Consider the following 17022-nt stretch of genomic DNA (forward strand, 5'->3'; position numbering starts at 1 on the left):
CGCCACACAAGTGCCAGGCAATGACCATCTCCTACAAGAGAGGATCTAACCACTGCCTCTTGACATTCAATTAGACTAGCCACATTAATACTGTGGCTACCAGGACAGATCAAAGGCTAGGAATCCTACGGCGAATAACTCTCCTCCTGTTCTCTCTCTCCCCCCCCCCCCCCCCCCCCCCCCCCCCCAACCCACAAAAGCCTGTCCACCATCTACAAGGGACAAGTCAGGAGTGTAATGGAATGCTTTCCTCTTGCCTGGATGAGTGCAGCTCCAACAATCCTCAAACTCTCCACCACTGAACAGTCCCAGCCATGTGTACCATCTGCAAGATGCACCGCAGTAACTCGGCAAGGTTCCTCAGGCAACACCTTCCAAACCCACAACGACTACCATCCCGAAGGATAAGAGCAGCAGATACCAAAAGAGAAAATGCCAGAAAATCTCAGGTTTGGCAGCAGATACCTGGTAACCCCACCACCTGGAGGTTCCCCTCCAAGTCACTCCCCACCCTGACTTGAAAATATATTGCCCGTCTTTCACTGTTGCTGAGGCAACATCCTGGAACTCCTCCTTTATAGCACAATGGGTGTACCTACATCTCAAGGACTGCAGCTGTTCAAGAAGGCAACTCAACACCACTTTCTGAAGGGCAACTCGGGACGGACAATAAATTCTGGCCTAACCAGCGAAGCTCACATCCCGTAAATCAATCTTTAAACAAAAGACACTAAAGCAACTGCTTCTGTCTCCTACCGCTAAGCCAATTATGAATCCACCTTATCAAATCGTCCTGTATCCCATATGCATTTGCCTTCTGAATTAGTCTCCCATGTGGGACCTTGTCAAAGGCTTTTCTGAAATCCATGTAAACTACCCTCGTCTACACACTTGGTTGCATGCTCAAAAAATTCAATCGAATTTGTTAGGTATGATCTCCACCTGACAAAGCCATGCTGACTACCCCTGATCAAACCTCGCCTCCACAAGTGGAGATCTGTCCTTCAGAATTTTCTCCAGTATTTTCCCAACTACTGACGTGAGGTTCGCTAGTCTGCTGTTCCCTGGTTTGTTTCTATAACCTATTCTCCATTTTCACATTTTCGTCAGAATTTACACCCCACCAACAAGCAGTAAACGGTAACAAATGCAAAGTCAATCCCCATATCAACAACAACGATCCCATCCTCCCACCACCCCAAACAACATCCCACCTGACAATATAAGCATCAAATAAAACAAACCCTCCCACGGTGGGTAAAACAAAGGGGGGGGAAAAAAAAAAGGAATCCGGAATCGCCTATGGTCACCATTGACCTATAGAGTCCACCCCCCCTCCCCCTAACATTCAATGCCATCCAATCCCCGAAAGAGTACCGTAAATGACACCCATGTAACCCCCCCCCTCCCCGATGCCTCCCCTCCACTTCCTCTTTTAAAACTCCTCCCCCCAACCGCTTTTCTCCCCCCCCCCCCCCCCCCCCCCCCCCCCCGCAACTTTCCACCCCTGCTAGACTCATCGGAACCTGTTCTACCAGGCTCCGATGGCCGCAGCCCCTCCCCCTCCCCCCCACCTCACTCCCGTTCACTGGCCGGCTTAAACCGGCCAGCGTGGAGGCCCACGCCCGGGTCCCTTTCCCTTTTGCCTGGCCCCAGGAAAACCAAGAAATCCCCTTTATCTCACAAACCTTGCATACACTCCCAAGTCTGTCAAGGTCAAGAAATTGCCGGACCCTATGGTGGAGATTTTTGGAGGCGCCAGCACTGCAGGAGGGGAGGGCGTAAAATGTTGTGGCCTTCGCCTCTCTGATTGCCCGGCTACGGATACTTTGGAATTGGAGGTTGGTAGCGCCGCAGGGAATTGAGGCGTAGTTGGGGGATTTCCATGAGTTCCTCAGGTTGGTGAAGATTTGAGGAATTTTTTGTTGCACCGGGAGGGGGGGGGGGGGGGGAGATAGAAAAGGGGAAAAAATTAACACACTGTATGTACCATGTTTATTTTTGTACTATGCCACTGTGTTGGAGTATGTTTGGATAAAATATAAAAAGGTGAGGCAATCTTACTGAAACATAAAATCCTGAGGGACTTGAGAGGGAAGATGCTAAGAGGATGTTTCCCCTTGGGAAGAGACTCAGAGCTAGGGGACACAGTTTAAAAATAAAGCTCAATCATTCAAAATGAAGATGAGGAAGTTTTTTGAGGATTGTTGGTCTGTGGATTTAGCTTGCGCAGTGGAGACGGGATCATTGACTATTTTGGGTTAGATCAGGATATGGGGGTTCGGAGTTGAGAGTTAAGAGTTGAGGCTGCAATCTGATCAGTTATGATCTTGTCCAAACAGACTTGAGGGAGAGCAGGCTTGAAGGGCCAAAGACTTGAGGGGCTTCTAATTCATTTGTTCATGTGTATGCTCATATCCAGAATTCTTAAAGAATCAAGAAATCGGATTCCTTGGGAACTTTCAAAAAGCAATTGAACACTTACTTGTACCTAAGGATCAGTTTGCAGGTTTATGGAAAAAAGCTGAGTGTGGGACTAATTTGGATAGGTCTTAGTCCGCAAGGGCATGAGCAGTAAGTTCTCTGTTGCTTTCTCCATGGCAACACCTCAGCTAATCACAATAGATTTACCAGCCAATCATCATCCCTTTTCTCATGGAATAAATTGTTGTGATCATTTGAAATTTGGCATTCATGTGTTTGACCTGATTAGTGCAAGATGAATAGCTTCAGCAACATGTTTCATTTTTCAGCAATGTTCAAGTTCTGTATTACAAAGATGGCAAAATGCTGTGCTAATCTATTACATACCCAATCCTCCAATAATTAACCACTTAATTCATTCAGTTTACCAAAATTTCAATATTAGCTTCTGCCGGCATAAAATATTTTAATAGTATTAAATATTTTTAATTGGTTCTTGTTAACTAAAACATTTTATTCATTAAGTTTTTATACTTGCTACCTGTTGTCATCTTGCAGAGTAAGCTCTCTTCCGTTAGCATCCGAGGAATTGGCACATCTAACTCCTCCAATGACATCAGTGCGAATGACTTCCATGGTAACTATGCCTTTGAGGGAATCGGTGATGATGATTTGTGAAGTTCTGTAAGATGAACCATTCTAGTGACTGCCTGGAGTAAAGTAGAAATCTTGCACTTGCATCTGATCAGTTTGCACAGAATTTAACTAGAAGGATTGAACCATGACTGCTGTTCGGAAGGTGTCATCGTGGATTGCGACACAAGTAGCAACAAGGTTAAAGAGTCATGACCTTTGTTTATGATCATGATTAACACCAAATTATCGTTTACTAGAGTATTTTGCACAATGATTCAAATTTGTTTTGAAAATTCGTAAGATCCACTTATGTTTACACAAAATATCAATTAATTTAAACAGTATTTCTAAATAATAAATGAAAACTGTAGTTGCAGGATAGAGCTAGTTGTAATACCGAAAATGAATCATGACCTAAAATGAATGGTGAGACTAACTTGTTTACAGAATTACAGCACTGGTTTGGCAGAATACCTTGTTGCCAAACCAGTGCTCCTGGCTAGCATAGAAACTAAAGAATTGACAACTTAAATGTAATCCAAGTTGTAGAGAAAAGCTTAACCTGCTTCCATTGGTTGTCATTGTGCGGTAAGATTATGACACATTGGTTCTAAAATGTCATCTTGTAATTTCAATGCAAGATCAAAATTGTTTTGTTAGCTAACTCTTCATTGCAATACTTGTATGTTATGCTTATGACCTGTTGTCATATCAGATTTGCATATGTATAAACTCATTAAATGTTTATCTGCGCAATAATACATCTATCATTCCACTTTAGTGCCCTTGACATTATACTTGTACAAGTCAAATTTGTTCAGTTACTTTGATTTAATTTTGGTCCTCAGTCTTCCACTGCACAAGATTGGAGTTGAATCTAAGTAACTGTCTCACTCATTGAATAGGCCACTGTTGGTCCTATATTTTTTTTAAGAAGGTTTGAATTATTTTTACCCTCTTACTGGTACAAGTTTGTATGTCAATATGCTTTCCCCTACAGTTCTGTTTGTACAATATCTGCATCTTCAGAACAAGGTACATGGAAACCAAAGCAATTCAGTAGCAATTTTAACCAGAATTTTAATAATTCAATAATGCTGATGAAATATTATTTACAGTACTGCAGCAAGCAGGATGCTTAGATTCTGCTGAAGTCCTCAGTGTTGCACTGTTGGCCAGTGAAAGATCTAAAGAGAGATTGCACCCGTTTATTTATCCCTTTCCTAAAATTGATAAAATATAGGTTTATATTTGGAATTATAGTACCAAACTGAACAAATTTTGATATTGCCGTATGTCCATTGTGAATTATTTGGTCCTAGTACATTATTAATGATGTCGAGTCAGTTGTTAGTTTTTTTTTTAAATGAAAGAAACCATTGTGTTCTAATGTGACATCTATACGCTTGAGAATTACGTTGAGATCACTACTTCAGTCACTCCACCTGCCTTCGCTGTAATTTATGTATGTATAGGTACTGGTGGATAGATCCTTGGCTGGCTAATATTGACATAAGTACACATGCAAGTATACTGTTGGGCAGGCTAGTAAAGAGTCAGTTCATTTTATTGCTCGTAAAAATAGTGTTTCACCTTTTACTAAGGTGCAGCACCTATTGAGAATGTCCTCAACTGTTCAGCTGTTGACTATTCTGACAGTCATTGGCTGTCCAGCAGTCTGAGAAAAATAAATACATATGCTTCGAAAACTTTAGTTAAACAGCTGTTTAATGCTGTCTCATTCTTTTATACTAGCATTCTGCTAATGACACTGTACTTCACTAATAGCTATTATAATAATACATACTAGACTGCATCTTTTTAGAATACCACTTCCATATTCCTAACACTACTTCATACAATATGTAATGTTGGTGCCAAAAGTTCTGATGCTTTCTGCTTTACTTTTAACTTCTTTAGGATCAGGAGCCATTTTAGCAGCCCAAAGAAAAATAATTGAAGCCTACACAACGGTATTCATGAACCTTGTGTTGCCTTGAGTCCAGTTATTGATTAAGTTAGACCAGTAAAATTTTGACACTTAATTTTCAACATATTAATAAAATCAGGTGTTGTTCTGCTACTTCTATGGTGTCCAGGACATCATGATTACAGTATTCCTCTCCATTAACGCAGGGTAAAGGGGTACCTTTGAATTGTACATCTTGTTAGAAGAAAGAACAAAATATAGAACAATGGGGACGAGTATTGAATTAAAACATGTAATAACAAAACTGGGACATAAATTATCAAAAGCAAAACCTGATGCAATGTGGAGATAACTTATTACGATATCAGTGTGCATGTATTAACTGGCATTACAGGCATTTCCACTGTTTCTTTCCAAGACCGGGTTCTAGCTTAGTAGTTTTGACAATTTTGGAGGGGAACTATTTTTTCCAAAAGATGAAATCCAGTCATATCAAATGTGTGTAATTATTATAGCGATGAATATGACTTCAAGACAGTTTAGGGCACACCATGGTCAGAGTTGTACTCGGTAGTTTTAGAAAATGTATTCAATGTTCAGTTTTATTTTTATTCAATGCTTTCTACCTTAAGTCATTAATATTTCAGAGCACAGCAAGATATCTGAACTTATTATCCATGCAATGTGTGATATTTCTTCGAAGGAAATGTCATTAACTACACCCTGCTTCCATTAAAATGCTGTAGCTTTTTTTGCATTAATTTCCTATTACATATATCAGCAATTGGAGTTCTTGGCATTCTGCAAAGCAAAATGCGAAGTACTGTAAAGTGGAATTGCTGGATAATGTAAAGCCGGCATTTATCAAGGACTTTAAACCTTACAATTTGATCAGACACAAAACTGTAGTCATAAAATGCATTTACACTAGATTTACTTTTTTAGAGAGGAGGGTTTTAACAATTTTATTTTCCAAATTGTACAATTCCGAACCTGCAACTGTTATTTTTTTTTATAGTCTCCTTTCGTGTGGTCCGACCTGAATAGTGATACTTCGCTTAAAATTCTCTTATCTCTGTATATATGTTAAATGACTGCCAACTCAGTGAACTGATTTTGTAGGAATAACCAAAGCTTGTGTGCAAATCATTTTAATTACGGTTGGATCCCAGTTATTTATCTGATTTTTTTTTTTTTTAATGTTCTGTCAAATTTTGGAAGTGCCAAAAATTCAAAAATCTGGTCCAACTTTCCAAAATAGGGCAACTCACACTCTCAAATGTGGAACTTTTGAGCTTTTCATCAAAACAGAAGGCATCGTGGAGAAATAAAAGTATGGAAGTTATAGATTTATCAGGGCAACTAGATTAGTATTAATCTTTCATTGTATCTCCAGCTATTATAATTGAAAAAATTTTGTATTGGAAATGTTCCTGTTGAAAACGTTCAGTGTAGCTTAGCAGTACATTGGTCCTGCAACACACGATTCCTCTTTTCCATGGTATTGACATCTCCAAGTGTATTAATTTTTTTTTCTGCATCTCTTTGGAGGAGGTATAATTAAATTTGGAATGTGGTCAATGGCTCCATAATTTAAGACATTGAGTGCAATTCAGCGAACATGTTGTGCCTGGTGTGGATCCTGGCACGCCAGGTGAACCATGGAGTGCCTCAAATATGGCACCGTGCCGATCGCAAGTCACCTGACTCGCTCTGCCTGACACAATCTGAATATGTAAATAAGCCCATTAGGCGCCTGCGAGACCTCGCCAAGACACCATTTAATACTGGTCTACACAAACGTGGACCAGGCATAACAGCACCTTGGGGGGGGGGGGGAGGAGGAGGAGGAGGAGTAGAGAGAAAGGAACTTGCAGGGCATTGGAGATTCCAGGATGGTTCACTGGCACCTAGGCGCTGTGGCCGTGACACCCTGGCACTACCAGGGTGGTGGTGGCAGGTTGACAATGGCAGTGGTCAGGCCCAGGTTGGGAGCTTGCTAATAGGAGGGGTGGTGAGGGGGGTTCCAGGGGCTTGGAGAAAGGGGGAAATCCTGAAAGGGGGGGGTGGAGGAGAAATGGCACCCCGATCGGTGCTGCAGCCACCAAGAAACCACCCCCCGCCAAACATGCCCAAAAGCAGGCTTAAACTTTTGTCCACTGAATCGCGTTCATTGTTTTCTGTTGACTACTGCTAATTTCTGTTGACTACTACTAATTTGAACACCAAGTAAAATGCACAGTAAAAATGAGGCATCCATTAGTGGTTATCCTCATGTTATTTGCTTTTTCATCCTTAAATGGCTTTAATTTTCATAAATTTGCATTGCTTCATTTGTGTAGTGATTACCTGAGCTCATGGTTAAAAATTTCATGGCAAAGGGGATCATGAGTGTATTACAGCTCCAGTTTTAATCATTTTAACCAAATTTGGGTTTGTGGGGCAGGGAAAGAGGGAAGCATATTAAGAACAAATGTATAAACCATTTCTTGGGTCTTTTAATTTTTATGCTGAGATGAACTGGTCAATATAACAAGTCAAAATTGTGGTTTTCTAGTAAGGATGATCTGCTTTAGTAATTTCTGATGGTAATAACAGTGGTATTTGTATCCTAAAAGGTTTCCTAAATGCTCTTTTGAGCTTTCCTCAAAACTGAAGGCACCTGGAGAAATATAATGATGGAAGTTATTAACTAAAAATTTATCAGTGCAACTAGTGGTATTCCTCTTTCATTGCACGAACATTGAAATTGTTCCTGTTGGAAGAGTTCAATGCAGCTTATATGTAGGTTGGTCCTCCAAAGCAAGGTTCCTCTTTCCCATGGTCTTGATGTTTCCAAGTATATTCATTTTTTTCCTGCATCTATGGGGGAGATTAAATTAAATGTGATGCTCTAGTATTTTCCATTTTCTCCCTACCAGTAGCACAAAAAGAGACTAATCGAGAGCTTGCCTTTATAGAAACTGAATTCTTTGAGATGGGTGTATAAAATAAATATTATTGGGTAGACAGGATATTTCTCTGGGATTAGTGCCATACCAGCAGATAACTCCCCTATCTTGTTAGGAAAAATCATGGAGTTGAATTTGCAAGGGATTTCTGCTTTTAAGCCAAGGAAGAGTTGTAGTGACCTTGGGGAGGGAGAGGGAGAAAGACATGGGGCTGGATTCTCCATCGGTGGGATCCTCCGTTTCGCCAGCAGCTCATTCACGCCTGGATTTCCCACGGCGTGGGGGTGCCCACAATGGGGAAACTCCATTGGCCGGCTGCCGGGACGAATGATCCTGTTGCTGGCAGGGGGCCTGCCACACCAGAAAACGGGTGCGGCGGGGCAGAGAACCCCGCCCATGGTTTCTATGGCTCTGGACAGTTGCAGTGGACAAGCGGAGGAATCTATTTGGAAATTTACACCCATAGTATTTTCTTTGCTCACATTGGATATAGAAAGTAAGACCACTGGTGCACAATGACATTTGAGTATTCGTAAATAAGTACATTTTTAAGGGTCATATACAATTTCCAACCCTCTGCAAACCAGAAGATGATTCAATTTTACCAAAATCTCAAATCCTTCCTTGCTATTTATGCAAAAGATTTTTTCTCTTATTAGCAAAAAAAAGAGTTGTGGTCAAGCATCCAGTGAAGCTACCAGTTTCCATTTTTTTTTTAAAACTGGGGAACTGGTTGTTTAAGCAACCAGTTGGAGATTGTATTGGTCAGTCTTCCTTATCACAATTATTAATATTAATGATATAGTATTTAGAAACTTAGCAGAAGTAATGCCTTGTATAATCTGCTGGTCCTAAATCTGCAAGTGCTTTATGTAGGATTCCTACATGAAAGGCCCAGAACTTTTAATGCTGCATTTATAATAGTAATCTATAGGGACTTAATTCTGGGTGATAAATCATAATCTGATTGTATTGAGGCTCCACAGAGTGCAAACACTCATTCCAGTTTGGTTATGGAATTCCATCTGTAAAATAAGGTATTTTCTATGCTTATTCTTAGCATATATGTGAGAGGGCATAGGCAATCAAACTGTGCTTAAATGGAGACTTGTATTTGTGCTTATAATGATGTTGAAAGTCTTAATTCAGCTTTTGCAAATAAGACTTCTTAATGCATTCCGACTTGAATTTCCTTTATGCATTTAGGCAAGATATTTACAATTATCTAGCGTGATGAAATATGCGCTCATCGACTTCTGATGGGCCTTGCAACTAAGTGCATGGTTGCTGTGAGGTACTTTGGAATGTCCTTTTAATATTCCACGTATTGAAGCATATGTTTTATATTGCAGTCAAAAGCATAAGCTAACTATTTTTGTACTTTAGAATGGATAATCATAGAATCATAGAATCTTACAGCATGGAAACAGGCCCTTCGGCCCAACCAGTCCATGCCGCCCAGTTTTTACAATTAAGCTAGTCCCAGTTGCCCGCACTTGGCCCATAACCCTCTATACCCATCTTACCCATGTAACTATCTAAATGTTTTTTTAAAAGACACAATTGTACCCGCCTCTACTACTACCTCTGGCAGCCCATTCCAGACACTCACTACCCTCTAATATTAATGTCTTTAGAATTTCTCACTTTCCTTAAAAACAGGAACGGATTAGCAAAATAAAATACAGAACATTATGAATTGAAATGCAGGCCTCCGAATGGCACGTTAAGTCAATCTACTTGCCTGTAAAGCCTGGTCTGCATCTGCATGCTTCTACCATCATTTGGATATCTTATTTTAATATTTTCCATTTAGATTTTAGGAGACAAATTTTATTTTCAAAATACTTGTTTCAAAAGACTGAATTCATTAGAGAGGTCTTCTGCAGTCTAATGATGCAACTTGTGCTTGGAGCAATCAATAAATTAAAGGCTAATTATTTTCATTAAAAAGCATCTGAATTTATTGCTTCATAACTCAATTAACAGTGATGGAAATGAAATATCAACATGTTCTCTGACTGTTTTGGTGTCTGTTACGCCTGCAACATTACATGCTTGTTAGAAATTTTCTTCAGGAAAATAAATTAATTTTTCAGAACTGGAATTTGATGCTTGTTCAGCTTTATAATCCCGGATACCTGGTTCATAAAACAACTGATAAATGATACTATCACCAATTCTAATTGGTTAACATGCAAGAAACTACTTAATATTGTTTCAATAGGAATAGTGTTGCATATGTAAACATTACTCGTGCAAGGTGTTTTCATAATGGTGGAAAATTCATTGGAACCACATTTTTGGCATTTTATTTCCAATCCGCCTCCTGCTTAATTCAAAAACCCAAGGGTTTTTAAAACATTATTTTCCAAATTATCAAGCTTTCATTTTTAAGGCATGGGAAGTTCATAACTAATGTGCTTATACTTTAAGTGACTGTCTTCTGTCACCTTTTACTCTTTGATATTTTGGTGTGATGTTTTAAGGGATACATAATGCTAATGCAATATAAAATTGTTGTGGATGTAATGTAGACACCAATTATCAGGTTATAAAAACACTCATAGAGAATTACATTTTATTTACAGTTTAAAATGTAATTACCGTGGATATTAAATTGTGAAACCCTTTTACCAGAATGTTTGCACACGTGTGATCAGGTTTCCAGCATCAAGGTGCATATTCCTTAAATGGAGAGAGTGAATAAAGCTGCAAATTTTGTCTGCCATGTTATGAGCTTTATCCAGAAAATATTTTATTGTATCATTCTCCTGTTGCAGATACAATTCAGATTCAAACAAGTTTGACCAGGGGGGTGGGGGGGAAAGAGAGAGGGAGAAGAGACACAAGTGGTGGGGGGAGAGAGACACGAGACACACAAGTTGGTGTCAACTCTCCATTCTGGTTTATCTAACTGAACCAGATGGATGCGAAGTAACCTCCTAGGCAAAACAAGAGACCATATCCAAAGAGTTACAGATATTAGATATATTCACACAGGTTGAATAAAATGTTTTTTTTAATTTAGTGATAACTGGGCTGGATGCATCTGTTAATGAACTCTAATTTCTTACTATAAGAACTGGTACAGCCATATTAGCATTGGATCAACCTGAAGTCAACTGAATTTTTAAAAACTAAACTCATGAATTTAGGTATTCAAAAGTTTTATTAATGCATAGCCTACATATGGATTTCTACTCATGTTTTCAGCATATTAAGGGTTGAACAATTTCCTTTGTGCTTGCCATTTATTTTTCTCAGCTGATGCAATTGTGAAAGATTGTGTATATCACATGTTGCAATAAATGGTATTGCACTACTTGCTTTGTCTAACCTTAATGCTGTAAGACTGACCTTGTTGCATAAAGGTTGATTATCTAATCCTCCGTATCCAATAAATGCTAATGCACCTTAATGTAGCACTAATTGCCTTGTATGTATTATAGCTTGTTTTCCTGTATGTATCTATACCAGCAGATGTCTCATGAATAAGCAGACTTAAATTTGTATAAAAAAGCTTGAATTGTGTAATATGCAAATAAAAATATTTTCATAATGTGATTTTATTTTTGTGCATTCTTTGAAGGTAATTGACTGACCAAAATGACAGACCTTTTATTGACATATACTCTGAGAACAAAAGCATTTTTTTACAATGAAAATATAATCCTCTTATGTGGAGTACCACATTTGTGATCAATATCTTGGGTATAAACGCAACCAGTAAATGCTCGAAATATTCCACAGATCAGGCTATGGTAAGAATAAAAATCAGCAGTTCACAGTAGATTCCAACATCATACTAAACGGCACGGTAGCACAGTGGGTAGCACTGTTGCTTCACAGCTCCAGAGTCCCAAGGACAGACGTGGGCACGGGAGCAGGGTCTGGTGTTGAAATGGCAATCAACGGAAAGGTCAAGGTCCTGAATGCGCACAGACCAAAGGTGCTCAGCACTATTGTGTACCTTGTGATGCCAGATTATGTATTTTCTTTTATTTCCTTGCTTTTCATGTACTTAATGATCTGTTAAGTTGCTCACAGAAAAATACTTTTCACTGTACCTTGGTACAAGTGACAATAAACTATCCAATCCACCAAAGCGATCACCCAGTCTGCGTTTGGTCTTGTCCTTGGCCTGCTGCAATGTTCCAGTGAAGCTCAACACAAACTGGAGGAACAACATCGCATCTTCCGGTTAGGCATGCTACAGTCTTCTGGTCTCAACGTTGAATTCACAACTTCAGATGATTAGTTCGACCCCACCTCGACTCCTTTGTCATTTTAACTGTCTTATACCATTCTTTCTTTCCTTGTCTTTCTTTATATATATATATATATATATATATATATTTATATTTAACCCCTCCTTTCCTTAACTTTTCTCCCCTTCCCCTCCCCCACATCTACATCTGTCACGGTTTACCCTTTGAAGTTAGCTTCTCTGCTGTTCGGCCTTTTGCACCTTTTGTTCTCTGGGGGCTGCCATTAGCACTCTTTCCCTTGGTTTGTGTGGCTATTAGCACCCTGTTCCCTTGGTTTCTGTGGCTATGACTCATCATTCATTATCTCATTCCACAGTATAAATAGTTCCCACTTTCACTGCCTTTTAGCTTTGTCAAAGGGTCATCTGGACTCAACGTTAGCTCTTTTCTCACCCTGCAGATGCTAGACCTCAGATTTTCCAGCATTTACTCTTTGGTTTCAGATTCCAGCATCCGCAGTAATTTGTTCTTATCTATAGTCTTTGCAATATCTGTTGCCTTCAGTTATTTCTTGATATGGGGAGTGAATCAAATTTGCTGAAGACTGGCATCTGTGATGCTGGGGACGTGAGGGTGAGGCAGACATGGATCATCTACTTGACACTTCCGGATGAAAATGGCTGCAAATACCTGAACCTTCTCTTTTGCACTGGAGAGCTGGGCGCTCCCATCATTGAGGATGGGGATATTTGTGAAGCCTTTTCCAGTTAGTTGTTTAATTGTCTACAACATTCATGACTGGATGTTGCAGGACTGCAGAGCTTGGACCTGATCCATTTGTTGTCCGACTGCTTAGATCTGTCTATCACATGCTGCTTCCACTGTTTGGCATGTAAATAGTCCTATGCTGTAGGTTCACCAGGTTGACACCTCCATTTTTAAGTATTCCTGATGCTGCTCCTGGTATGCCCTCCTGCACTCTGAAGCTCTGCTTGATGGTAACGGTAGAGTGGGAATATTTTGGGACATGAGGTTACAGATTGTGGGTGTGTACAATTCTGCTCCTGATGATGGCCCACAGTGCCTTATGGATGCCCAGGTTTGAATGATGGTTTGGCACAGTGGGCTATACAGCTGGCTTGTAACACAGAACCAGGCAACAGCACGGGTTCAATTCCTGTACCAGCCTCCGAACAGGTGCCGGAATGTGGCGACTTGGGGCTTTTCACAGTAACTTCATTGAAGCCTACTCGTGACAATAGGTGATTATTATTCATAGATTATCATAGAATTTACAGTGCAGAAGGAGGCCGGCCCATTGAGTCTGCACCGGCTCTTGGAAAGAGCATCCTACCCAAGGTCAACACCTCCACCCTATCCCCATAACCCAGTAACCCCACCCAACACTAAGGGCAATTTATCATAGCCAATCCACCTAACCTGCACATCTTTGGACAGTGGGAGGAAACCGGAGCACCTGGAGGAAACCCACGCGCACACTGGGAGGATTTGCAGACTCCGCACAGACCGTGACCCAAGAATAGCGCCCTATTCTGGAGGGTCGACTTCTTGGGTGATTACTCGCTAACTAGTATGATTATCCATCTAAGAAACTCCATGGTCATGGGTTCTGTGGGTCCTTACATGGCTAGTGGGAGGGCATCTTCAATGGAAAGAAGGGACTTTGTCTTCATAAGGACTATATGGTGGTTACTCCTGCTGTCATGGACAGATGCAGCAGGTAGATTGGCGAGCTCAAGTAGGTTTTCCTTGGTTCCACCACCATCTGCTACAGATTCAGTCTAGCAGCTGTGTCCTTCTGTCAGTGGTGGGGCTCCCAAGCAATTCTTGGTTGGATGGTCATTGACCCAGAGTATATTCTGTGACCTTGCCATCCTCAGTGCTTCCTCCAATGTGTTCAACATGGAGGAGTACTGATTTGTCATCTGTGGAAGATGGTAGTTAGTAACCAGACTGAGGTTTCCTTGCCTATGTTTGACTTAATATCATAAGAATTATTGAAGTCCAGTGTCGATGTTGAGGACTCCCAGGGAATCTCCCTCCATACTGTACATTAAAAATGAAAATGAAAATCGCTTCAAATGAAGTTACTGTGAAAAGCCCCTAGTCGCCACATTCCGGCGGCTGTTCGGGGAGGCTGATACGGGAATCGAACCGTGCTGCTGGCCAGCCTCGGTCTGCTTTCAAAGCCAGCCATTTAGCCCTATGCTAAACAGCCCCGGTAAAAATGAAAATGGCTTATTGTCACAAGTAGGCTTCAATGGAGTTACCGTGAAAAGCCCCTAGTCGCCACATTCCAGCGCCTGTTCGGGGAGGCTGGTACGGGAATTGAACCGTGCTGCACTGCCTTGGTCTGCTTTAAAAGCCAGCGATTTAGCCAAGTGTGCTAAACCAGCCCCTCTGTTACATCACTCTGTTGCCACCTCTGGTAGGTCTGTCCTGTCGGTGGGACAGGACATACCCAGGAATGGTGTCGGGGACATTGTCTGTTAGGTGATTCTATCAGTATTACTGTCCGCCTGTTGTTTGACCGTTCTGTGACTGACCAGTCAGTTCAATAACCCTTAAAGTAAAAAATATTGTTTTTGTATTTTTGGCACTATTTTCCTCTTGGATCCTCCTATTTTCCTTCAATGCCCAAAGTCTAAACCTTAATTACAATATTAAATCTAGTTTTGTGATGATCAGAGCATATAGGTCAAATGGGATGGCAGTGAACATTCAGAGGTATCAACACAAGTTTAAAATTAGGTCAGTACAGCACAAACAGTTAAAACTTTACTAGCCTATTGAACATAATAGTATTGTAGTCTAATGCTTATGCAATGGATTAGTCTTATTCTTGGGCAGTCCCTCAGGATTGAGGATAACTTGCTTCTACTCCGGTTCGATGGGTTTGGAGATGGCTGATAAGTCCAATGCATGACTTGCAGATTCTGCCACATGAGATGGCGGTGGTGCTTGAAGGGTTGGGTAGATGCATTGTTTGGAAGTTTGTACACTCTCTCCATTGCCTCAACTTCGCCTCTGTATCTTTCGGATGAAGTCTCTTGACGTGTTTGGTCTCTTCTCGAATGATCCTTTTTCATTTTGGTCAGTCATAAGCCATGAATCAGTGGGTATGTTTGACCTCTGCAGAGATGATTTGAGGATATTCCAAAAGCATTGCCGCTGTCCTTGTGGGAGTCTCTTGCTGTGATCGGGTTCAGAGTAGTGCAGTTGCTTTGCGAGTCTGGTATCCGGTATATGAACAACGTGTCCCACCTCGATGCTAGGAATGTTTGACTTGAGAGGATGTTGCTTTTGGGCTGCCTTGCCACTGGATTTGAATGGTCTTACAACGGCACTGCTGGTGCTACTTCTCCAGTGCTTTTTTTCCAATTAAGGGGCAGTTTCACATGACAATGCACCTACCCTGCACATATTTGGGTTGTGGGGATCAGACCCTCCCAGACACGGGGAGAATGTGCAAACCCCACATGTACAATGACCCAAAGCTGGGATCAAACCCAGGTCCTCGGCGTTGTGAGGCAGCAGTGCTGCCCTACTTCTCCAGTGCCTTGAGGTGTGTGCAGTTGGCTATCCAAGTCTCCTAAGTATATAGGAGCACTGCTGCCTGGTAAACCATGAGCTTAGTCTCAGGTTTGTGATCCTGGTCCTCATTGTCTCTTCTTCAGTTAGCTGAAGGCTGAGTTGGTATATTGGAGGTGATTATGAATTTCATTATTAATTGAGATGAGGCTTCCAAAATATGGAAAATCGTCTCCTGTTTTCCAGGATATTGCTGTTAGGGGTTTGTTTTGGAGCTAGTTCGAAGAACAACTTAGTTTTCTGGTTGTCTCAGGAAAGGCCCTTTTACACACCGGCGCCAAAGAAGCAGTCAACAACTACTGGAGCACAGTTTCTGTGTGAGCAAGAACACAATTAGATCTGCATACTGAAGATCTAGGAACCTTCGTATAGGTTGAACAGTTTCCTGTCTGCTCTCTAAATTATTTCTATGTGGTAATGTACTGGCCATGAGGTGCGATGTTGCAGCAAGGAGAATGGCAGAACGAGTTTTTGCAATGACACAGCCTTATTTGATCCCAGTTTTCACTGCGATAGGGCTTGTGGTGGTTGGCGATGATCATTGTGGAGGATGGTCAGCCAAATGTGAGGATACTCTATATACGTCTACGTGATTGACAAAGTCCAAGGCTTCTGTGAGGTCAAAGAAGGCCCTGCACAGTGGTTTTTGCATTTTTCATGAATTTGCTGCAAATTGAAGATCCTGTATCACAGATGTCATTAAATAAAATCTCATGTCAAATTGCAAATGAGGTTTTTTGACTGAAAGCCGCTAGATTGGGTTAAAAATCCCAACAGGAACTTTTTAAACCCAATGTGGTTGACATTGCAAGAACACACTATAAAAATACTCAGCTGTTCTCGATCCCGTGAAAGCTTACACCTGTAAAGGGGTTATTCCTTTTGGGGAATATGCTCCAGAGCCCCAAATACCAAAATCTGGTAGCGCATATTTGGAAATGTCTCAATACATAGAACGGGCCTCAATACCCAGTCAAGCAGAACTAGAAATTCAACTACGAGAATATTCTTTGTAATAGAAATGTTCCAAATGTAATAGAAATATTACAATAGATTGTAAATGTTGGAAAATAAGAGTTTTTTTCAACAACACCAGAACCAAACAATAAATATAAGTAAAGGATAAAAGGTCGCAAGTTTTATTTTGATCATTTTCAAAGTAGAATGCTCTAAAATTGGAACATATAAGTATTTATCCAAAACTCCTTTTATACCTGTATCTGATATTGTTATTAATCAATCCTAAGACAGACTTAGG

The 17022-nt window shown here is 40.7% G+C and overlaps 1 protein-coding gene across 1 annotated transcript in view; it reads left to right on the forward strand.

Moving 5' to 3' along the window:
• snx17 (sorting nexin 17) overlaps window positions 1–11508 on the forward strand; it is a 167933-nt gene extending 156425 nt beyond the window's left edge. Inside the window, exon 24 of the mRNA XM_072500579.1 lies at window positions 2983–11508. Coding sequence (XP_072356680.1) covers window positions 2983–3102 — 120 coding nt within the window. The 3' untranslated portion in view covers window positions 3103–11508. The remainder of the gene's footprint in view (window positions 1–2982) is intronic.
• The last annotated feature ends 5514 nt before the right edge of the window (window positions 11509–17022 follow it).

The sequence above is a fragment of the Scyliorhinus torazame genome, chromosome 4 (assembly GCF_047496885.1).
Source record: "Scyliorhinus torazame isolate Kashiwa2021f chromosome 4, sScyTor2.1, whole genome shotgun sequence".
Classification (NCBI taxonomy): Eukaryota; Metazoa; Chordata; class Chondrichthyes; order Carcharhiniformes; family Scyliorhinidae; genus Scyliorhinus; species Scyliorhinus torazame.